We start from the raw sequence: 20,662 nt of genomic DNA, 5'->3' as shown, positions 1-20,662 counted from the left end.
GTTTTAGTCTCCTTTGGGTATACCCAACATCTTTTTTTATTTATACACATGGTAAAGATTTCTTATAGAGTAGAGTATATAACATAAAATTCTCTTACCCATGAAGCATGACATTAGGAACTCCATATTGTCCTTCTGGAATATCAACAGTGTGTTGTCCTCTGACTGAGGGTCTAAGGGAGGGATAATTCTACAAAAAACATTGTGGTAATAAAGAATGAAAAGTACAACTATACAATAAGAAGATTTGGATTTATTTGGGTGACTCAGGTTTTCCTCCCAGTAAAATTATGAAATACAGCTTCTCAAAAATCTAATTGGTATAATTTCTTGTAAAATTGTAGGAATACAGGTAGTAGCCGTTTGAGGGTTTTTTTAGATTCTTCATTCTTTTTTTTATAGATACATGTATATTCAGATTTTAATTCATTTTTTGTGAGATATATTCCATCTGTCTCCCAAAGTTTTTTTTCATGAACATTTTTTTTTTCTGTATGTACATGATGTATATACATTTTAGTACATGATCTACCAGCTATGTGTATATATTATCCTGGGATAAAAAAAAATATAAATTCAACATTGTTACAGAGGAATCTTCAACTTATTTTCAAATATATTATACTTATATTAGATTGGAATATATGTCTTTAACAAAAAAGTCTCCTGATCTCACATTCTGTACATAAATTAATTCATGTTATGAATCAGAACTATTTGATTATTATCTTTTATAACTCTTACTTATTCAACATGTTCAAGGAGTTGCAAACAATGGTTTAAGTCTGAAACCTAATGAAGGAAAGACATTTCTTAACTTTATCCCAATAATTTCATTTTCTGACTTCTGAATATCAATGCTAAAATTTCACTTAAAATAAATGATTTTAAACACCCTTACAGATCAAGAGAACAAGTGAGAATTTCCTGTTGTTAATTATCATGATTGTAACAAAATATTTACTTTTAGAATCTCAAGTCACTTGACTTTGGTGTCATGTCAAAGGTCACACATGAAATAAGTACTAAAGTCAATAAGGAAATCATGCTTCTGTTTAAAATAATCCCATGTTCAACAAGTTCAATAATCAATGTTATCAGTTTTCCAAACACTGCAAAATTACCAAAATATTAACTTAAGCAAGTGGACATGATCTTGTCCTCGTTTAAAAAAAATGTACATTTTATCATTGTTTACATTTGCAGCAAATTATAAATCCACAGCTGCACTCTCCTATCTGAAAATTGTACACTCAATGAATCAATAGAGAATTACTGCATGCAATGCTTCCAATGATTTCCCTTAAAACAAGGCAGATTTTTGTATCTAGGATACAAGAAGATTAATTGAGTTGATATTTTCATTGTTTTAAGGTTAAAATTATTATATTTTAATTAAATAAAACTTTAATAAGAAAAAAAAGTTACCTGAAGATCATGTTTCTTTGATAATGTAACATAAAATAACATGAATAATGTCTGCCATAAAAATTTCATAGAAGATATGAAATAATGTAGTTAGGCCAGACTTAAAAATATTTCCATAAATATTTATATATGGCCCAAACCCTACCCATCAGTCTCAGGTGTGGGTAGGTAGGTAGGGAAATTTTTTTTTTTTTTTTTTATACTTTAAGAGAAAAATAGGGGTCAAAATTATTTTACCTTGTAAACAACTTTTAAAATGAAAGACTATTATAGAGTTTTGTATTGGTTCCTCAAAATCAGGCTAAAACGAGTGTCCTGATCAGTCAGAGAGTCACACAAATTTAATCAGTTTTCCGTAGCTTGAAATCGTCATCACACACTTCATAAACACCTCTTTCCATGTTTTTGTGTTTTCAAAACAATAGAGTTTGTTGGAAACTACGGGTTTTGATTTTAATCCAACCTTTATTTGTACTGATTTAGAGACGGTAACATGTTGTTTTTCATCCGTATCAATTGGAGGCTTTTAACCTAATATTTGCGCCATGAAAGAAAATATCTGTAAATCCAAAGTTTATATTTTTATCACTGAAAATTGATACCTACTTTCGGGTATAATACCCATAAATGAGGAAAGTATCCATTTACATGGATCCTTCCCAACCTGTTATATATGTTTGTCATTGTCAATAAAATAAAACATTTTAATGATATAATTGTCCAAAATATTAGTATTAATATTATAAACTCCCTAACATGAAAAAATTTCACAACAATCCATCATTAAAATATTGTCTCAACATTCACAAAATGTAACTTTAGACAACCTCTCTTAAAATTTCACTGCTATAAACATTGATAAATCTATGAAATATTGTCCATATATAGAGACAAAATTTCACATGGAAAGTCCTTCTCAAGAAATTTTTTCATAGATGAGAACACAATATAATGTCAATATGATACATTATCATGCAATATTGTCTTGAGGACACTTTTTCATATGAAAATACATGTATTTTGTTTTACATTTAATTGAAAATGACGTCATATACAAAATGCCTAACAACAGGAACAACATCAGAAAACTTACGTAATTCAATTCATTTTTCAACAGAAATCATGCAGCTGGGAATTCAATTTTATTGCTATTTGACAGAAAGATATTTATTGTTCAGTCCTCAGTCATGAACAGGTTGGGGAAGATCCTAATATTAACACGAATAATGGTTATTATCCACATCCATTGGGTATAATATCCTAAATCAGGTGTCAATAAAATAGGTGTGTTTCTGGTAGCCCAACCTCATACATGTGATGGACCGTGAAACTCAGATCATGAGATTAGGACTCAGATCAGGAGATTTTTTAACGACTTAAATTTTGTCGTAAATGTAACCATGTGATGTAGAAATTGTCTTTTAAAGTGTTTTTTCTTCAACTTTCCATCCAAATGTAATATGTTTATAGTACCCTTGTAATTTCCTTGTAATTTTCTTTATCTTTATTAAATTCTAATAATCTTCCTTTTATTTCAGAACATTCTTTAAATTCTTTCATTTCACACATCTTTATTCAATAGCACAATCACTGCTATTAGATTCTTTTCCGATTATAGAAATGTCTTTCATGCAGGAAAATTATCCAGGGAAGGTCATACTTATATAAATTTTAATTTAAGCCTTGAAAAGAAGTATAGAACCAACAAATGGTTTCCAAATTATTATTTTTTTATTTGTCCTAAGACATTTCAAATTATTTAATTACCATCCTTTTATGACTATTTGTTCAATTTATATTTCATTTATATTCTTTTAACAATTTACATTATTAAAAGAAAGTAACTTAAAACAGGATAACTCAAGGGAAGTAACCCAAAATTTATTTCAATTATTTTTAAATACACAAAGTTTTTGTTACACAACAGCAGTTAGCCTGAGGTAAAAATCATTGATTACCAGTATGTTTGACCCCCAAGCTGGCAAGTGAAGCCATATAATAAGGCATGTTAATTGATTTACAGGTAAAATTTAACTTCAGGTAATGTCAGTTACACCGGATATGGCGGCTGAAGTTTTCATTCATGAAATATTTCATACACTGGATTTTTTTCTCTTAAACGGGAGGACACCCCTGAAAACAGGATTATTGTACTCCCGACAGGAGGTTCACATGTATGCAACCTACCCTAACTTTTTTAAACAAAAAAATAGTAAAAAATCAGAAATTCTTGATGTGAGTGGAAAAAAATCTTTTCCTTTAGCATATCCCAAAATTGCTCTTCCTTTCACATATCCAAATCGTCTGGGTTTAAATAGAGCTACATGTATTTGTAAAAGTGCTTTTTGTGACTGAATGTTAATAAACTAATGGCTGGCTACATAACTAGTGTGCTCGCAGTTCAGTTGATGAGATGCAACATAAACTTGATATACAAACGTTCATGACAGTTTTAGGCTCATATATATTCAAACTTCAGTGTTCCTGTGCTTCCTTTGTATTCCTCTGATACTGATAGTTGATGTGTTTCCCTCTCTTTTAGTTTGTAACCCGCATTTGCTTTCTCTCAATCGAATTATGACTTTTGAACACTGGTATACTACTGTTGCCTTTATTTCATAAGAACTTTGTCTGACGGACAATATGTCACGAGAGACATTATTTCATGTTTACAAGAACAGGTGCTAGGGCGAACGTGATTCGAGAAGCAGAAAGCATATAAGGCACAAAATGTGCACCAGAATTAAGTTACCTTGTTTTGTAACCCCCATTGACATAATGGTTACATTGGTTACATTGGTTACACTCATACAAACTATCATAAATCATCATATATTCAGAAATTCTCAAATCCTGGTACATTTGTAACCTCCATTGACCTAATGGTTACATTGGTTACACTGGTTACACACATGCAAGAATCCTTTATGCCATCATGTTACCATGGCAACCCCTTTATTAATCGATGTGAGGTTACATAAGTCAGTCAGGTTACAATGGTTTAGGTGAATTAGGGTTACAATGGTTACATCCATGGGGATTGAGGGTTACAATGGTTACATGCATGGGAAATCAGGTTACAATGGTTACATGCCTGGGGAAGTCTAGTTAAAATGGTTACATACATGGAGAATGAGGGTTACAATGGTTACATACATGGAGAATCAGGTTACAATGGTTATATGCATGGAAAAGTCAGGTTACAATGGTTACATACATGGAGAATTAGGGTTACAATGGTTACATACATGGGGATTGCTGGTTACAATGGTTACATGCATGGGAAATCGGGTTACAATGGTTACATACATGGGGATTGCTGGTTACAATGGTTACATGCATGGGAAATCGGGTTACAATGGTTACATACATGGGGATTGCTGGTTACAATGGTTACATGCATGGGAAATCAGGTTACAATGGTTACATGCATGGGGAAGTCAGGTTACAATGGTTACATACATGGGGAAGTCAGGTTACAATGGTTACATGCATGGGAAATCAGGTTACATGCATGGGGAAGTCGGGTTACAATGGTTACATGCATGGGAAATCAGGTTACAATGGTTACATGCATGGGAAAGTCAGGTTACAATGGTTACATACATGGGAAATCAGGTTACATGCATGGGGAAATCGGGTTACAATGGTTACATGCATGGGAAATCAGGTTACAATGGTTACATGCATGGGAAAGTCAGGTTACAATGGTTACATACATGGAGAATGAGGGTTACAATGGTTACATGCATGGGAAATCAGGTTACAATGGTTACATACATGGGGAAGTCAGCTTACAATGGTTACATGCATGGGAAATCAGGTTACAATGGTTACATGCATGGGGAAGTCTGGTTACAGTGGTTACATGCATGGGGAATGAGGGTTACAATGGTTACATGCATGGGAAAGTCTAGTTACAGTGGTTACATACATGGGAAGTCTGGTTACAATGGTTACATGCATGGGGAAGTAGGGTTACAATGGTTACATGCATTGAAAGTCGGGGTTACAATGGTTACACTACTTATGACTTTTTCTTTTTAATGGTGGCCATAAAAATTATGTCCACCATGATGGCACTGTATGTCCATCATTATACCCCCTGTTGCTTAATTAATACACAAGGTATTAATCAAAAACTAGTCAAGGATAAAGGGAAATCATGACTGCATAAAAGTGTTAAAATTATATAACTTACAGGTCAAGTGTCTCAGGTAAAATATATGTGTTTGTCAAATTTAATTACTAGCTGTGATTATGACAAGAAAATTCAAAAATAAAATGAATAATAAAACTAGTTGAACCAGAGACATATGATACAGATTATATGTCCCTGGTTGAACATATTGCTTCATAACATTTTTTTTGAAACAAATTGTCTCATGACTTTGTTTTGATGTTATACATTTTAAATAATTCTATCAATTTAAGTTATTTTTACTTGTATTTTTTGACAACTGAAGAATAATGAATATCATGACTTCTAATGAATATAATGCAAACTTTCACAATGCCTGCCTTTTTCTATTGAAAAGGTGTTTCTCAAATTAATTTTCTAAAATCATATTGTTTATACTTAGAGAGACTGATCTGCATTCAACATTGTTTAAAATTTAGGCAATTCATTATTTCTCTATTGAATAAATATATTCAAAATATATTTATAACAGCAAAATTTGATAATATTTTTATTGTCATATAAACATGATAAACATATTATAATTAGTTTGTGACAAAAAAAAAACCAAAAACAACAAACATTATAATGCAAAGAAATAACAATTTTAAACACATATGGAAAAAAATTATTAGGTTTCTACCCTCAGTTCTAATGACTATTTTATAAAGGAGCCAATATTTTAAACATTTTCCATGTTATAGAGGTTAAGCATTTCTTTTACTTTTTGTTCTTGGGTAACATGGGTAAGAGACATAATAATGAGAAGGTAAACAATTTTTAAATAGATTATATCTAGGTTGTTTTGTTAATTTTACAATCAAGGAGGAAGTGTTCTTCATCGTCCAGCAAGTGGCACAGTTAACATATTCTATCCTTTCTAGGAATTTTATATTATCCACTATTTTCTATTTCTAAATTATGACCACTAACTCTTTACTTACTGAAGCATTTGCAATGATTTGAGTTTACAGTTAAGTTTTCAATCAAAAGTTTTTATTCCATTTTCAAAAATATCTTTATATTTTCCTGTAAATTCATGTTTAATCAAGGGCTTTAAAGAGTCTAATTCATTAAAGTTCCTGCAATTATTAACTTTATCTAAAAGGCCTGGGTTGAGTGAAATATTCTCGGCAAATGTATACCAAGTATATGTATGATGCCAGTCCAGCAGTTTCGACAATATAATACACAGAACAAAAAGCGATTTAATTAATAGACCATAAAAATGTCACAATCCATAGAAGTGTACTTTATTTTTTCTGGAGACAAATTTTGCTTGTTAACTGACAGAAATTAGCCAAACTGAAAATAACATATTTGATAAGTTTACAATTGTTTCAAAAAGCAAGACAATTTTCTTTATATAATTTCTTTTCATCAGATTCACTTTATTCTGAGAGATAAGAACATTTTTCATTAAGATTTGAATTTTTAATGAGCATTTATCAAAATTTAATATTTAACTGAATATCTCAATATATTTAGATATGTGCATCTGGTTGGTTCTCGAACACCCAGACAAAGTCCTTGTAATATTCCTTATTATTCCCAAAACTCAAACTGAATAATATACAATCTTTGTTGATATCTGGAAGTATCTTATTAATCAAATTTGTCTAAAAATTTAAAATAATGTAACACAATTAAATCTTTAACAAAAATTGAGGAATATTTTGTTTATTTAGTTTATTTCTTATAACAGTATAATCATGATAATAGTTTAATATTGCATTAGTTTTTTTTTATCATTTACTTTATGCCTTATTTGTTGTTTTTATTTTGACTTGGGACATCGTAACTTTTAGGACTATCCCAAGACACCCAATTTCGGACATATTATTTTAAAAGACTTTCGTTAGCCTGACTTAAGACTAAGACGTGTCCTAAGACCATTGCATGTATACCATGTATACAGGTTGAACATATATATGAAACCACGGCATGTTCTAAGTTTTTTCTTTTATATGTCTTGTATTTTGTATTTAAAAAGTCGAAAATTGGGATACAAACAAACGAAAATATAAGGAATTAAGATTGTGCTGTGGATACATGTATGGTCTTTTGATCAGGCGGTTTTTATCATAAAAAGCTAAGTTTCATAAAATTCCACATAGGTTTGACAAAATTATTGATCTTGGACTTCTCATTATGTTAACTGTAAAAAAACACTGTGTCAAGTGATCAGTAAAATACGGACAACTGAAAAATTGTGAAAAATCCAGTCTTAAAAATTTAACAATATATTGATTTTAGTGTATAAAGTTTATCCCATTGGAACATGATTGGTAAAAGGAAGACTCGGGGGAAAAAGAATCACACATTTGGTAGGAAAAAAAGTCTCACATCCTGCATGTCCTGATAAAAGTATTGAAAAAAAGTTACAAATCTGGTAAGAAATAATGACCATTCTTGAACAAATGTTTAAAGAATATCATTTCTTTTCTTTTCTTTTAAAATAATACAGAACTCAAATTTTTATAGAGGCCAGTGCATAGTATGTGTATTTAAATTTGAAGAAAAATTCAATGGTGAAAAAAAAGTTGCTATATATCTGTAGGGATTCACCTTAAATGGTAAAAAATCATATATCAATAATATAAACCTATTTTTTTCAAGGTTTTAAGTGTTATAAGTAAGTAAGTAAGTAAATTGTTTGTTATAGTGACATGAAAATCAACATAAATATATAAATTTGTACAGAATATAATTACATACATAATACACCCGGCCCAATGGACCAATAAGTCACCTTTTACTTTCAATTCAATATAAATGTTCCAATATCACGTGTTAATTGTCAATTTAAATTTAAATTCGAGAGAAGGATAATTATAATTTAAGAATTAGCGTTTGTAAAAGTTCAGATATTATTCTTCTAAAGTTTGTGAAAAAGTTTAAGAATGTTAACTAGAGTAAACTGTTTGTTTTCAACGGAAAAGGGATGCTGCTAAGTATTTAGCTATTTTCCTTGGATGGTTCACCATAAGAAATGTTAATTTCCCCTGGTTATCTAGCTGCATATAGTCAGGCACCATTAATATCTCGCTAAAAACAGTGATTATATATATATATGTTATATACAGAACAAAAAGCGATGGATAGGAAAAGTAGATATTAAATAGAAGCCATTTAAGTAGTTAATTGCTGTCTGTTGAATTGTTTGTAAAAACTTGATATTTTCATGAACCACATTTTGTTCACAATCTTAAAAAATTTATTCAATTACAATAAACACAAACATTGAAACACTATGCCCATGTATTCTAACATAAATAACGATGTTGGAACATTCTAAAACACTATATATATCCAGTTGATATTAACTCCATACAATTTCAAATAATTTCCTAACACTTTTTCCATACATTAGAGATCATTGTCATTTTGCTAACCATAGTTTCTTTTATTACCTATTCTGACATCAGACTCGGACTTCTCCTTAACTGAGTTTTACTGTTTGTATTGCTGTGTGTTTGTTTACTCTATATTGGCTAGAGGTATAGGTGGAGGGTTGAGGTGTCACAAAACATGTTTAACCCCACTGTATTTTTGCGCCTGTCACATGTCAGGAACCTCTGGACTTTGAAAGTCTTTTTTGTTTTTTTTTTAAATTCTAGTTCAAATTATATGTTTCTGATTTTAGTTTGATGTCAATTTTCACTGAACTAGTACACATTTTTGTTTAGGGGCCAGCTGAAGCCCACCTCTGGATGCGGGATTTTCTTGCTGTGTTGAAGACCTTTTGGTGACCATGGGCTGTTTTCTGCTCTTTATTCGGGTAGTTGTCTCTTTGACACATTTCAAATTTTCATTCTCGATCTTATATATTATTTCAATTAAAAGCCAAACTACTAGGACACAAAAGTCTAATAAAAACAGCAAAGCCATGAGCGCATGATACGCCCGTCACATTTTCAAGGAATAAAGTTCAATGACTTCTCAATGTCATATCCTAAATTGATAAAAAAAACTAAAGGGATGTTATCTTAATAGATATAAATCAGTCACCAAAGTTTAATGAAAACTGCTCAAAGCACTTTAAGGATATTGTCCGAAAACTGGAAATTCCCGCCTTTTTTTATGAATGAAACCCCCTAACTATTAAACGTAAAATCTGAAATTAAGAAAAATTGAAAAGGACCTTACGTCAATAGATATAAACAATTTACCAAAGTTTCATGAAAACTTCTGAAAGCATTTTTGAGTTATTGTCCGAAAACTGGAAATTCCCCTTTTTTTAATGAATAAAACCCCATAACTAGTAAACCTAAAATCTGAAATTTATAAAAATCGAAAGGGAGCTTAAGACAATAGATATAAACAATTCAACAAAGTTTAAGGAAACTGCTCAAAGCATTTTTGAGTTATTGTCTGAAAACTGGAAAATCCCCCTTTTTGTAATGAATAAAACCCCATAACTCAAAAACATAAAATCTAAAATTTATAAAAATTGAAAGGGAGCTCATGTCAATATATATAAACAATTCACCAAAGTTTGTTGCAAATTGGTGAAAGTGTTTTTGAGTTAATGTCCTACATGTGACGACGGACGGACGGACGGACGGACGGACGGACGGACAGATGGACAACGGTATACCATAATATTTCCCGTAAACGGGAGTATAAAAACCATTTGTAACCATGTTAGCCAGTTCAAATCTGCGTCTTTTATTATAATGACAGAACGGGCAGGCACAGTCAAAAGATAAAGAAGCTATGAATTACAAATATCAATTTCCACATTTTTAGTTCATCTTGTCAACAAATCACATTTACAAACAAAATAGTACAAAAGTGTCTAGAATATAGAATATAAAAAAGCAACCGTAACATTAAATCCATTTTTAGCTCACCTGGCCCAAAGGGCCAAGTGAGCTTTTCTCATCACTTGGCGTCCGTCGTCGTCGTCCGTCGTCGTTAACTTTTTACATTTTGATCTTCTTCTAGAGAACCACTGAATGGAATGAAACCAAACATGGCATGAATGTTCCTTATGAGGTGCTGACCAAGTGTTGTTACTTTGCAGTCGGTCCATCATCCAAGATGGAGGTCAGCGGGGGACTTAGTTTAACATAGGACCCTATGGGAAATACATACAAATGTCTTCTTTTAGAAAACCACTGAATGGAATGGAACCAAACATGGCATGAATGTTCCTTATGAGGTGTTGTCCAAGTGTTGTTACTTTGCAGCCGATCCATCATCCAAGATGGCCGCCAGGGGGGGGGGGGACTTAGTTTAACATAGGACCCTATAAGAAATACATACAAATGTCTTCTTTTAGAGTACCACTGAATGGAATGAAACCAAATATGGCATGAATGTTCCTTATGAGGTGCTGAGCAAGTGTTGCTACTTTGTTGCCGATTTACTGTTCAAGATGGCCACCAGGATATTTTATTAAATAACGGGACCAATATTAAACCAAATTTGGCCTCAATCATTATTTGGGTATCTGTTATGATTTTTATCTATCTTCACATGATTTCTAAAACCACAGTAGAGTCAGGTGAGCGACACAGGCTCTTGAGAGCCTCTAGTTTTTATTATTCTATCAAGTTGAATATATACCCCAAGCCATTCAATGAATTCAATAACTACCATCAATGACCATTAAATATTCAATTGTTTATTGGATACGGTTGATTGAACATGATAATTTGCAATTTGCACTAAGTCATCAGTCATGTGCCATGTGCTGATTAAAAAGTTATTTAATTGCAAAATCATAATATCTATTAATACCAAACTTTTAATTTATGGTTTATATTTATCTTTTCTTATATCATATATATGTACTCTGTGCTTCTAAAACACTTGTTTTATGGTCATTAGTTTTAAAACTCTGTTTCTAGTGCACCAAGACATGCAAGAAGTCCTTTGCTGTATTTGAAAGCACCAATTACTACCAAAAGATTTTCAAGTCCCATCATGTATAAGTCCCAGTTTCTAACAACTTCAAAATAGAATCCTGTGACTTTCTTTCCTACATTCCTAAAGGAGATTGCATTCATAATGCCATAAGATTATTTTATGCGGTCTTTTTTATTTTCATTATTTTAACCAGAGACATATAATAAATTATAATCTCTGTTCAAAAATATAAAACAAATTAAGCTTTCATTATCATCTTGTGGGAACTTTATGTAAACTATATTTTTTTCCTGTTAATTTTAGAATTAAGCCCAAAAATTAAATAAATAATAAAGACATAAAAATAACAACTACATGCTTTAAAAACACAGAGGCAAAGACCTTGATTATCTTATCAACCACTTCTTCAACAATCTGTTTATTCTTGCTGAATTTTACATCTGTGTGTATCATGTTTATAGTTTTGATGTAAGTTGAACAAATTTTAAATTTCATTATAATGTCTTAAGTTAACAGATTCTAATTCAGAATTTTTGCTAGTTATGTCTTAAATTGTTCAATATAAGGGCATGGTTTTATTTTAGGACTTACATTTTTACATTTTTTTTAGGGTTTATTCAAATACACAGTTATTTTTTCAATAAATACATAAATACAAGGACACACTTTAATTTTAATTCAATGTGATATTTTTTTCTAACATGTCTTTGATATACATTTGAACATGTTGAAGAAATTTACAACCTTCCATTTGAAACAAATTATAATATAGATAGATATATAGTTTATTCTCATAAAACCATGAAGTACATAGGTTACAGAGAAGTTAAAAACATGCATAAAAATATTAGATGAGATAACATAATATTTAAAAAAAAAAGAAAAAAATAATAAATAATTAAATAAATAAAAATATGAGAATACAAAAAAATCAAATAAACATGTTTAAAGAAATAATTTTAGTGTTTAAATATGTTGAAGTTATGGTTAAGAAGAAGAAATGATTTTACTGTTGATACATTTTATGAAATTGCAAAGCTGTTTGATATGCCATGCAAATCTTAAATATGAAATGACAGAGACATATAATGCATATATTATATGTCTCTAGAATAGACAATACTCAGGATATTAACATTAATTAGGTAATAATCTGAGTTTGAATTATAAGTAATAAACAGAGTTAAGATTGTAAGTTATACCCAGAGTTTGAATTATAAGTAATAAACAAATGATAAAGTTTGCTACATTGGGGAAGATGTTTATTGATTCATTAAATTTAAGGCAAGTTTAAAAATGGAAAAGCATTATATAATAAAGTTAAATAAAGAGGAGAAGATGTGTTTTTTTTTACACTGTTCAAGATTAACAACCACATTTTTTTTTTTTGGATGATCCTTGTCAACACAAATAAAACACCATCATAATCATTTAACATTCTTGAATTCAGATAAAAGAATTATTCAAAAGAATGTTCCAATGCTAAATGTGATTCCGTAATTGGTCTGGACATTAACATTAACAAAGTCCTGCTATTAGGGGAGTTTATAAAGACCTTGACTAAGTTGGTCCTAAGACTACTGTGTTATGGTAGTCTCTGAGGTCTGTCGCAGAAAAAAAATCGAATTGTTTTTACTACAGAAGACATCAAGTCAGTTCAAATTGTACATATCCAGACTTTTTCAAATAGAATTATGACAGTATAAAATGTGTCAGGACAACAACAGACTTAAGTTGAGACTGTGAAGAGTGTATTTAGAGCATGTTGAGACAAATTCTGACAGTGTTACGAATGTGTTGACACATATTTAGACAAAATTCAGACTGTTAAGACACAGACTTGGAATAGAAAAATCAGAATTATTAAGTAAAATCTTTTATAGAGAAACCTATACTTTTTAGAATGTTTAGACAAAAGAATAATGGAGGATTTTATTAAATTGTTTAATAAAACACAGATACAGCTTCCTCTGCTTAATTCTAGACGGTAAACGGACAGAAAGTCACAGGACAAAAAGTCACAGGACATAAAGTCTCAAATTTGATAGGACAAAAAGTCACAGGACAAAAAGTCACAAATAATTTGTTGACAATTGTTTGAATATATAAGAGAAAGATCTTGAAATATTTTCTTTTTATTACATATATTCATTTTTAAGTTTCGGAAATTGTTCATAAGCCTTGATAAATGAAAATTTATTAAATTTTAATCATGCAAAGGATATATTTCTTGGCACAATGAAGCCATTTAAGTACCAAGCCACTTTGACATTTTGTTTTCATAACAATTATTTGATCATTATTGATATTTATTGAATAAATTTTAATTACAAAGTTGCCTCATATATAATAGTTCAAGAAAAAACTAAAATTTAATTCTTTAAATTAGTGTTTTCTTGTTTAAAGAAAAATTATCTCAAAACTGAATTGTGACATTTTGTCCTGTGACTTTTTGTCCGTGACTTTTTGTCTGTGACTTTTTGTCGTGTGACTTTCTGTCCTACATTCTTTCTAGACATATACATTGTACATTCAATTTGATTACAGTGGTCATCTCAGTACTAGAATCTATGACAAACGAAACTATTGCAATTTTGAAATTAAAAATTGTCCACATCTTTAAGCAGCAATATACCAACTGCACCTGTGTATTGAGTATACATCAGTGTCTGAACAAAAAAAAAAGAAAGTTTGATGTCATAATCTGTTCAGATATTAAACAATAGATAGAAAATTTAAAGAGTAAATAGAAGCAAGTAAATTATAATAAAATGTAGTTGTTTGACAAGAATTTAGGACAGAAAGTCACAGGAATAAAAGTCACAATTAAGTTTTGAGATTTAATTTTTCTTTTAAGAAGAAAAAACTTATTTAAAAAAAAAGTTTGTATTTTTCTTGAACTGTTATATATAAACCAACTTTGTAATTAAAATTTATTTGATAAATATCAATAATGATCAAATAATTGTTAAGAAAACAAAATTTCAAAGTGGCTCAATTGGTACATAAATGATCATGATGCCAAGAAATATATCATTTGCATGATTAAAATTTAATAAATTTTTTTTTAAGGGACTTATCATTTTTTACCTGGGAGGAGGGGCTGGTCATTTTTAAATGAAACATACAAAATTTCTTGATCCCCCCATAATATTTCACTATTTTTATTTGATCCCCCCTGTAAAAACATTTATAAATTGCGATCCCCCCTCTATTAAACATGCCAAAATTTTAACATACAAAACACGTATCATGTTATTTCACGAAGATATTGAAAATGAAATATTCTCAGTGTATTGAGTCCAAAAACACATTTGAGGGAAAATTGCCTTGCATTAGGGCTCTTCCATGAATATTAGTAGGTAGAGCAAGCCAGTGCTTTGAATAGCTTTTTCCGACTTTTTTTTCTAATTTCCTATATTGGGCTATTAAAGAAAACTTTATCCTAAGTAACTCTGTAAAAAATATACATTAAAAAGTAAATTTTTTGAAACAGTAACAACACATTATTCACTTAGAGGGATCTATTATATGATCCTCTCTTGAACGCTGCTTACACTTAAGTTTTACGTAAGGCCTTATTGAAACCTCCATTGAGTCGCTAAACTTTTATATGGATAGTTCATGCTTACAGCTTGAACAATTCAATTACTCATTTATTGTCACATTTCATTCATAAATGTTTGATAGTAACCTCAAAATTTTGATTTATTAGCCTAAAAAGTACAAATTTTGAGGGAGTGAGAGGTATAAATGGACCCAAAGCGATCTTGTAATGAAACAAAAAGATACATTAGTGTTGTTCATCATCTCAGAATCATCTGTTGTATCAATATATTCAACTGTTTGTATGCAGATTAGATGAATATTTAATCATTTATTGGAGAATTAATTGCTCTACACTATATTCTTCCATGATGCGGCGTGATTTGTATTTTTGGACAAAATTTTGCACAAATCACTGTAGATTTCGTTTTAATTTATACTTAATTTCTCTCAAACTATTAAGCTGATTATAACAAAACTTGGCAGTAATGCTTGTTAATTTAGTGATCGAAGTGATTGAAATATAACGACTAAAGTATTCGGATTGTGAAGCACCTATGCATTTTATATGGGACAAAATGACACAAAATGGCAGCTTCAGATCCTACATCACTAAAGTCTTGTGATGTCTTACTTAATTGTATATGAATGGTGTTAAAAATATATTTCGATTTGACTGTTGTAATGTTCTTCTTGACATTTTGTCTCTTGAAGTATGTGAACTACTTATTTCTATGTGCCAAAAATATTGATCCCCCCACATTGAATTTATAAAAAAAATTGAACCCCCCTTTTCCACATACAGAAAAAAACTTGATCCCCCCTGCATTTTTACCAGCCCCCCCTCCCAGATCAAAAATGATAAGTCCCTAACAAGGCTTATGAACAATTTCCTAAACAGTGAAATGAATATATGTAACATACATTTAAATAATTTTGACAATCTACCAATTGATAAATTACAACACAAGATGTTGAAATCTATTCTGGGGGTCAAAAGACAGTCATCAAATATGGCTAGTAGACTTGAATGTAACAGAATTCCAATGTTGATTCTCTCATTATGCTAATGTATAACTATTATTTAAGACTACTTAAAATAAAAAGAGATAGAATATTATATAGTGCATTTACTGCAGATCAAGAATTATCTCAAGAAAACTCAAAATGCTGGTTTTCTACCCTAAATAAAGTACTTAAACTTAATACAAAAAAATTGACAAATAATAGTGTTTTTAAAAATAGTCTAAGATATTATAATCAGCAATCTGACTTACAACTTCAAAAAATCAAATCTGGAGCTGTGCACAGTAAACTGATGTTTTTCAGTAATATTTTTATTCCAAATTTTGTTCCCTTCTATCTTCAAACCAATCTTACCAAAAATATAAAAAGTAAAATTACACAACTATGTATCAGTGCTCATTGTTTAAATATAGAACAGGGTAGATATAATAAACACAAAATTCCAAGAGAACAACGTTTTCGCAAATTTTGCACTGAAGTTGAGACAAAAGAACATTTTTTGATATCTTGTGATTAATATAAAGTTATAAGGCAAACTTTTTTCCAATCTTAGATCTTAGATTTGAAAGATTAACATAATTATTTTCCAGTTTTTAAACTTTTAAATCTACAAAATATTACTGAATGTAATTATTTATACAAATTTATTAGAGATGCATTAGAAATAAGAAACAATTCTTAAAATTATGTGTACAATTGTATTACATGTATATATATATAGTACATGATCTACATGTGAAACTTTGAAATGTTGTTTTGTATATTATCATATGATTTGTAATGGAGAACACTAATGTACTTTTAGTTATCTTAATAAAGAATCTAATCTAATCTAATGTAATAAAAATTCGTAAGGGTTCCACGGAACCTAGTGTCTCGCCTACTTTAGCTGTTAGTCGCAGGTTCAGCAAAAATGGGGAAACAAATATTAAAAATTTTGCTCTAGATACTATCTTTTGATTATAAGAAGCTTCTGTCCAAGTTTGGTAAACGTCCAGGATGTAAAATACAAGATGATTTATGAATCTAATAAATGTTTTAAAAACTTTAACTTTAACTGCAGACTGTATGTAATGTTAACTGGAAGAAAAACTAAGTCCATTTATAAGTAATATACGGAAAAACAGGTAATAAATTTTTACAACATTTTCTTCTAGATACTAGCTTTTGATCATAAACAAGCTTCTGTCCAAGTTTGTTATAAATCCAGGATAGTTTAAGAAAGTTATCAAAATTTTTAAAACTTTAACCACAGAGTAAATGTAATGTTAACTGGAAGAAAAACGAAGTCCATTTATGAGTAAACTACGGAAAAACAGGATTTTTTTTTACAAAATTGTCTTCTGGATACTATCTTATGATCATAAACAAGCTTCTGTCCAAGTTTGGTAGAAATCCAGTATAGTTTAAGAAAGTTATTAAAGTTTTAAAAACTTTAACCACAGAGGGAATATTTGTGGCCGCGGCCGCCGCAACGGAATGTAGGATCGATATGTCTCGCTTTTGTGACAAAAGTCGCATGCTCGACGAAAAGAAAATATTCAAAGATCTTTCTCTTGTATATATATATGTATATGCTCGGAAACGGGCCCTTTAACATGTTTAATTGGATTCAATAAATATTCTTATTCTTATTCTGTATATTCAAACAATTGTCAACAAATTATTTGTGACTTTCTGTCCTGTGAATTTTTGTCCTGTAACTTTTTGTTCGTTAACCGTTTGACAACCATCTGTTAAAATGTTTTAAAAAAAAACTTCAACACAATTTTGTTTATAATCTTGGAATGTTTACTCAATTAAAATAAATACAAACTTAGAAATACCACATCCTTGTATACTAACTTTAGAGAAAAAGAATGTGTTTTTTTACATCTTGTATTAAATACTAGTAAATACATGTAAGATTATTTATACCATATTTCGGCTTCGATAATGCATTCTTTTATTTTCTACTCAATAACTATATATGTTGACAAAATTTGTTACCCTATCTAATATTGAGGTTAATTACATATATATGATAAAAATGATCATGTTATTTCAAATATTTTGTAACCTGATTTCCCATGCATGTAACCATTGTTACCCTCAATCCCCATGTATGTAACCACTGTAACCCTCATTCTCCATGTATGTAACCATTGTAACCTGATTTCCCATGCATGTAACCATTGTAACCTGATTTCCCATGCATGTATCCATTGTAACTCAACTTCCCCATGCATGTAACCATTGTAACCTGATTCTCCATGTATGTAACCATTGTAACCCGACTTCCCCATGCATGTTACCATTGTAACCTGATTTCCCATGCATGTAACCATTGTAACCCTCATTCTCCATGTATGTAACCATTGTAACCTGACTTCCCCATGTATGTAACCATTGTAACCTGACTTCCCCATGCATGTAACCATTGTAACCTGATTTCACATGCATGTAACCATTGTAACTCAACTTCCCCATGTATGTAACCATTGTAACCTGATTCTCCATGTATGTAACCATTGTAACCCGACTTCCCCATGCATGTAAACATTGTAACCTGATTTCCCATGCATGTAACCTGATTTCCCATGCATGTAACCATTGTAACCCTCATTCTCCATGTATGTAACCATTGTAACCTGACTTCCCCATGTATGTAACCATTGTAACCTGACGTCCCCATGCATGTAACCATTGTAACCTGTTTTCACATGCATGTAACCATTGTAACTCAACTTCCCCAAGTATGTAACCATTGTAACCTGATTCTCCATGTATGTAACCATTGTAACCCGACTTCCCCATGCATGTAACCATTGTAACCTGATTTCCCATGCATGTAACCATTGTAACCTGATTTCCCATGCATGTAACCATTGTAATTAACTTCCCCATGTATGTAACCATTGTAACCTGATTCTCCATGTATGTAACCATTGTAACCCGACTTCCCCATGCATGTAACCATTGTAACCTGATTTCCCATGCATGTAACCATTGTAACCTGATTTCACATGCATGTAACCATTGTAACTCAACTTCCCCATGTATGTAACCATTGTAACCTGATTCTCCATGTATGTAACCAATGTAACCCGACTTCCCCATGCATGTAACCATTGTAACCTGATTTCCCATGCATGTAACCATTGTAACCTGATTTCCCATGCATGTAACCATTGTAACCTGATTTCCCATGCATGTAACCATTGTAACTCAACTTCCCCATGTATGTAACCATTGTAACCTGATTCTCCATGTATGTAACCATTGTAACCCGACTTCCCCATGCATGTAACCATTGTAACCTGATTTCCCATGCATGTAACCATTGTAACCTGATTTCACATGCATGTAACCATTATAACTCAACTTCCCCATGTATGTAACCATTGTAACCTGATTCTCCATGTATGTAACCATTGTAACCCGACTTCCCCATGCATGTAACCATTGTAACCTGATTTCCCATGCATGTAACCATTGTAACTCAACTTCCCCATGCATGTAACAATGGTAACCTGACTCTTCCATGTATGTAACCATTGTAACCTGACTTCCCTATGTATGTAACCATTGTAACCTGATTTCCCATGCATGTAACCATTGTAACCCTCATTCTCCATGTATGTAACCATTGTAACCTGACTTTCCCATGCATGTAACCATTGTAACCTGATTGCCCATGCATGTAACCATTGTAACCCAATTTCCCCATGCATGTAACCATTGTAACCTGATTCTCCATGTATGTAACCATTGTAACCAAACTTCCCCATGCATGTAACCTGATTTCCCATGCATGTAACCATTGTAACCTGACTTCCCCATGTATGTAACCATTGTAACCTGACTTCCCCATGCATGTAACCATTGTAACCTGATTTCCCATGCATGTAACCATTGTAACCAGCAATCCCCATGGATGTAACCATTGTAACCAGCAATCCCCATGTATGTTACCATTGTAACCCGATTTCCCATGCATGTAACCATTGTAACTAGCAATCCCCATGTATGTAACCATTGTAACCCTCATTCTCCATGTATGTAACCATTGTAACCTGACTTTCCCATGCATGTAACCATTGTAACCTGATTCTCCATGTATATAACCATTGTTACCCTCATTCTCCATGCATGTAACCATTGTAACTAGACTTCCCCATGCATGTAACCATTGTAACCTGATTTCCCATGCATGTAACCATTGTAACCCGACTTCCCCATGCATGTAACTATTGTAACCTGATTTCCCATGCATGTAACCATTGTAAACCGACTTCCCCATGCATGTAACCATTGTAACCTGATTTCCCATGCATGTAACCATTGTAACTCAACTTCCCCATGCATGTAACCATTGTAACCTGACTTCCCCATTTATGTAACCATTGTAACCGGACTTCCCCATGTATGTAACCATTGTAACCTGACTTCTTCATGTATGTAACCATTGTAACCTGATTTTCCATGCATGTAACCATTGTAACCTGACTTTCCCATGCATGTAACCATTGTAACCTGATTCTCCATGTATATAACCATTGTAACCCTCATTCTCCATGCATGTAACCATTGTAACTAGACTTCCCCATGCATGTAACCATTGTA

General features: G+C 31.3%; 1 protein-coding gene across 3 annotated transcripts in view; it reads right to left on the bottom strand.

Moving 5' to 3' along the window:
- Positions 1-20,662, bottom strand: part of LOC127726349 (proteasome maturation protein-like) — a 33,361-nt gene that overhangs the window by 11,329 nt on the left and 1,370 nt on the right. For 2 of the 3 annotated variants that reach the window (XM_052233712.1, XM_052233713.1), the window contains exon 2: positions 99-190. In XM_052233712.1, coding sequence (XP_052089672.1) covers positions 99-190 — 92 coding nt within the window. Of the gene's footprint in view, positions 1-98; positions 191-3,867; positions 3,892-20,662 lie in introns of those variants that run through there. The other variant, XM_052233715.1, reaches the window with a different exon arrangement.

Source organism: Mytilus californianus, unplaced genomic scaffold (genome assembly GCF_021869535.1).
Source record: "Mytilus californianus isolate M0D057914Y unplaced genomic scaffold, xbMytCali1.0.p SCAF_17, whole genome shotgun sequence".
In the NCBI taxonomy this organism is placed as follows: domain Eukaryota; kingdom Metazoa; phylum Mollusca; class Bivalvia; order Mytilida; family Mytilidae; genus Mytilus; species Mytilus californianus.
This window is presented reverse-complemented; position numbering and strand designations above follow the sequence as displayed.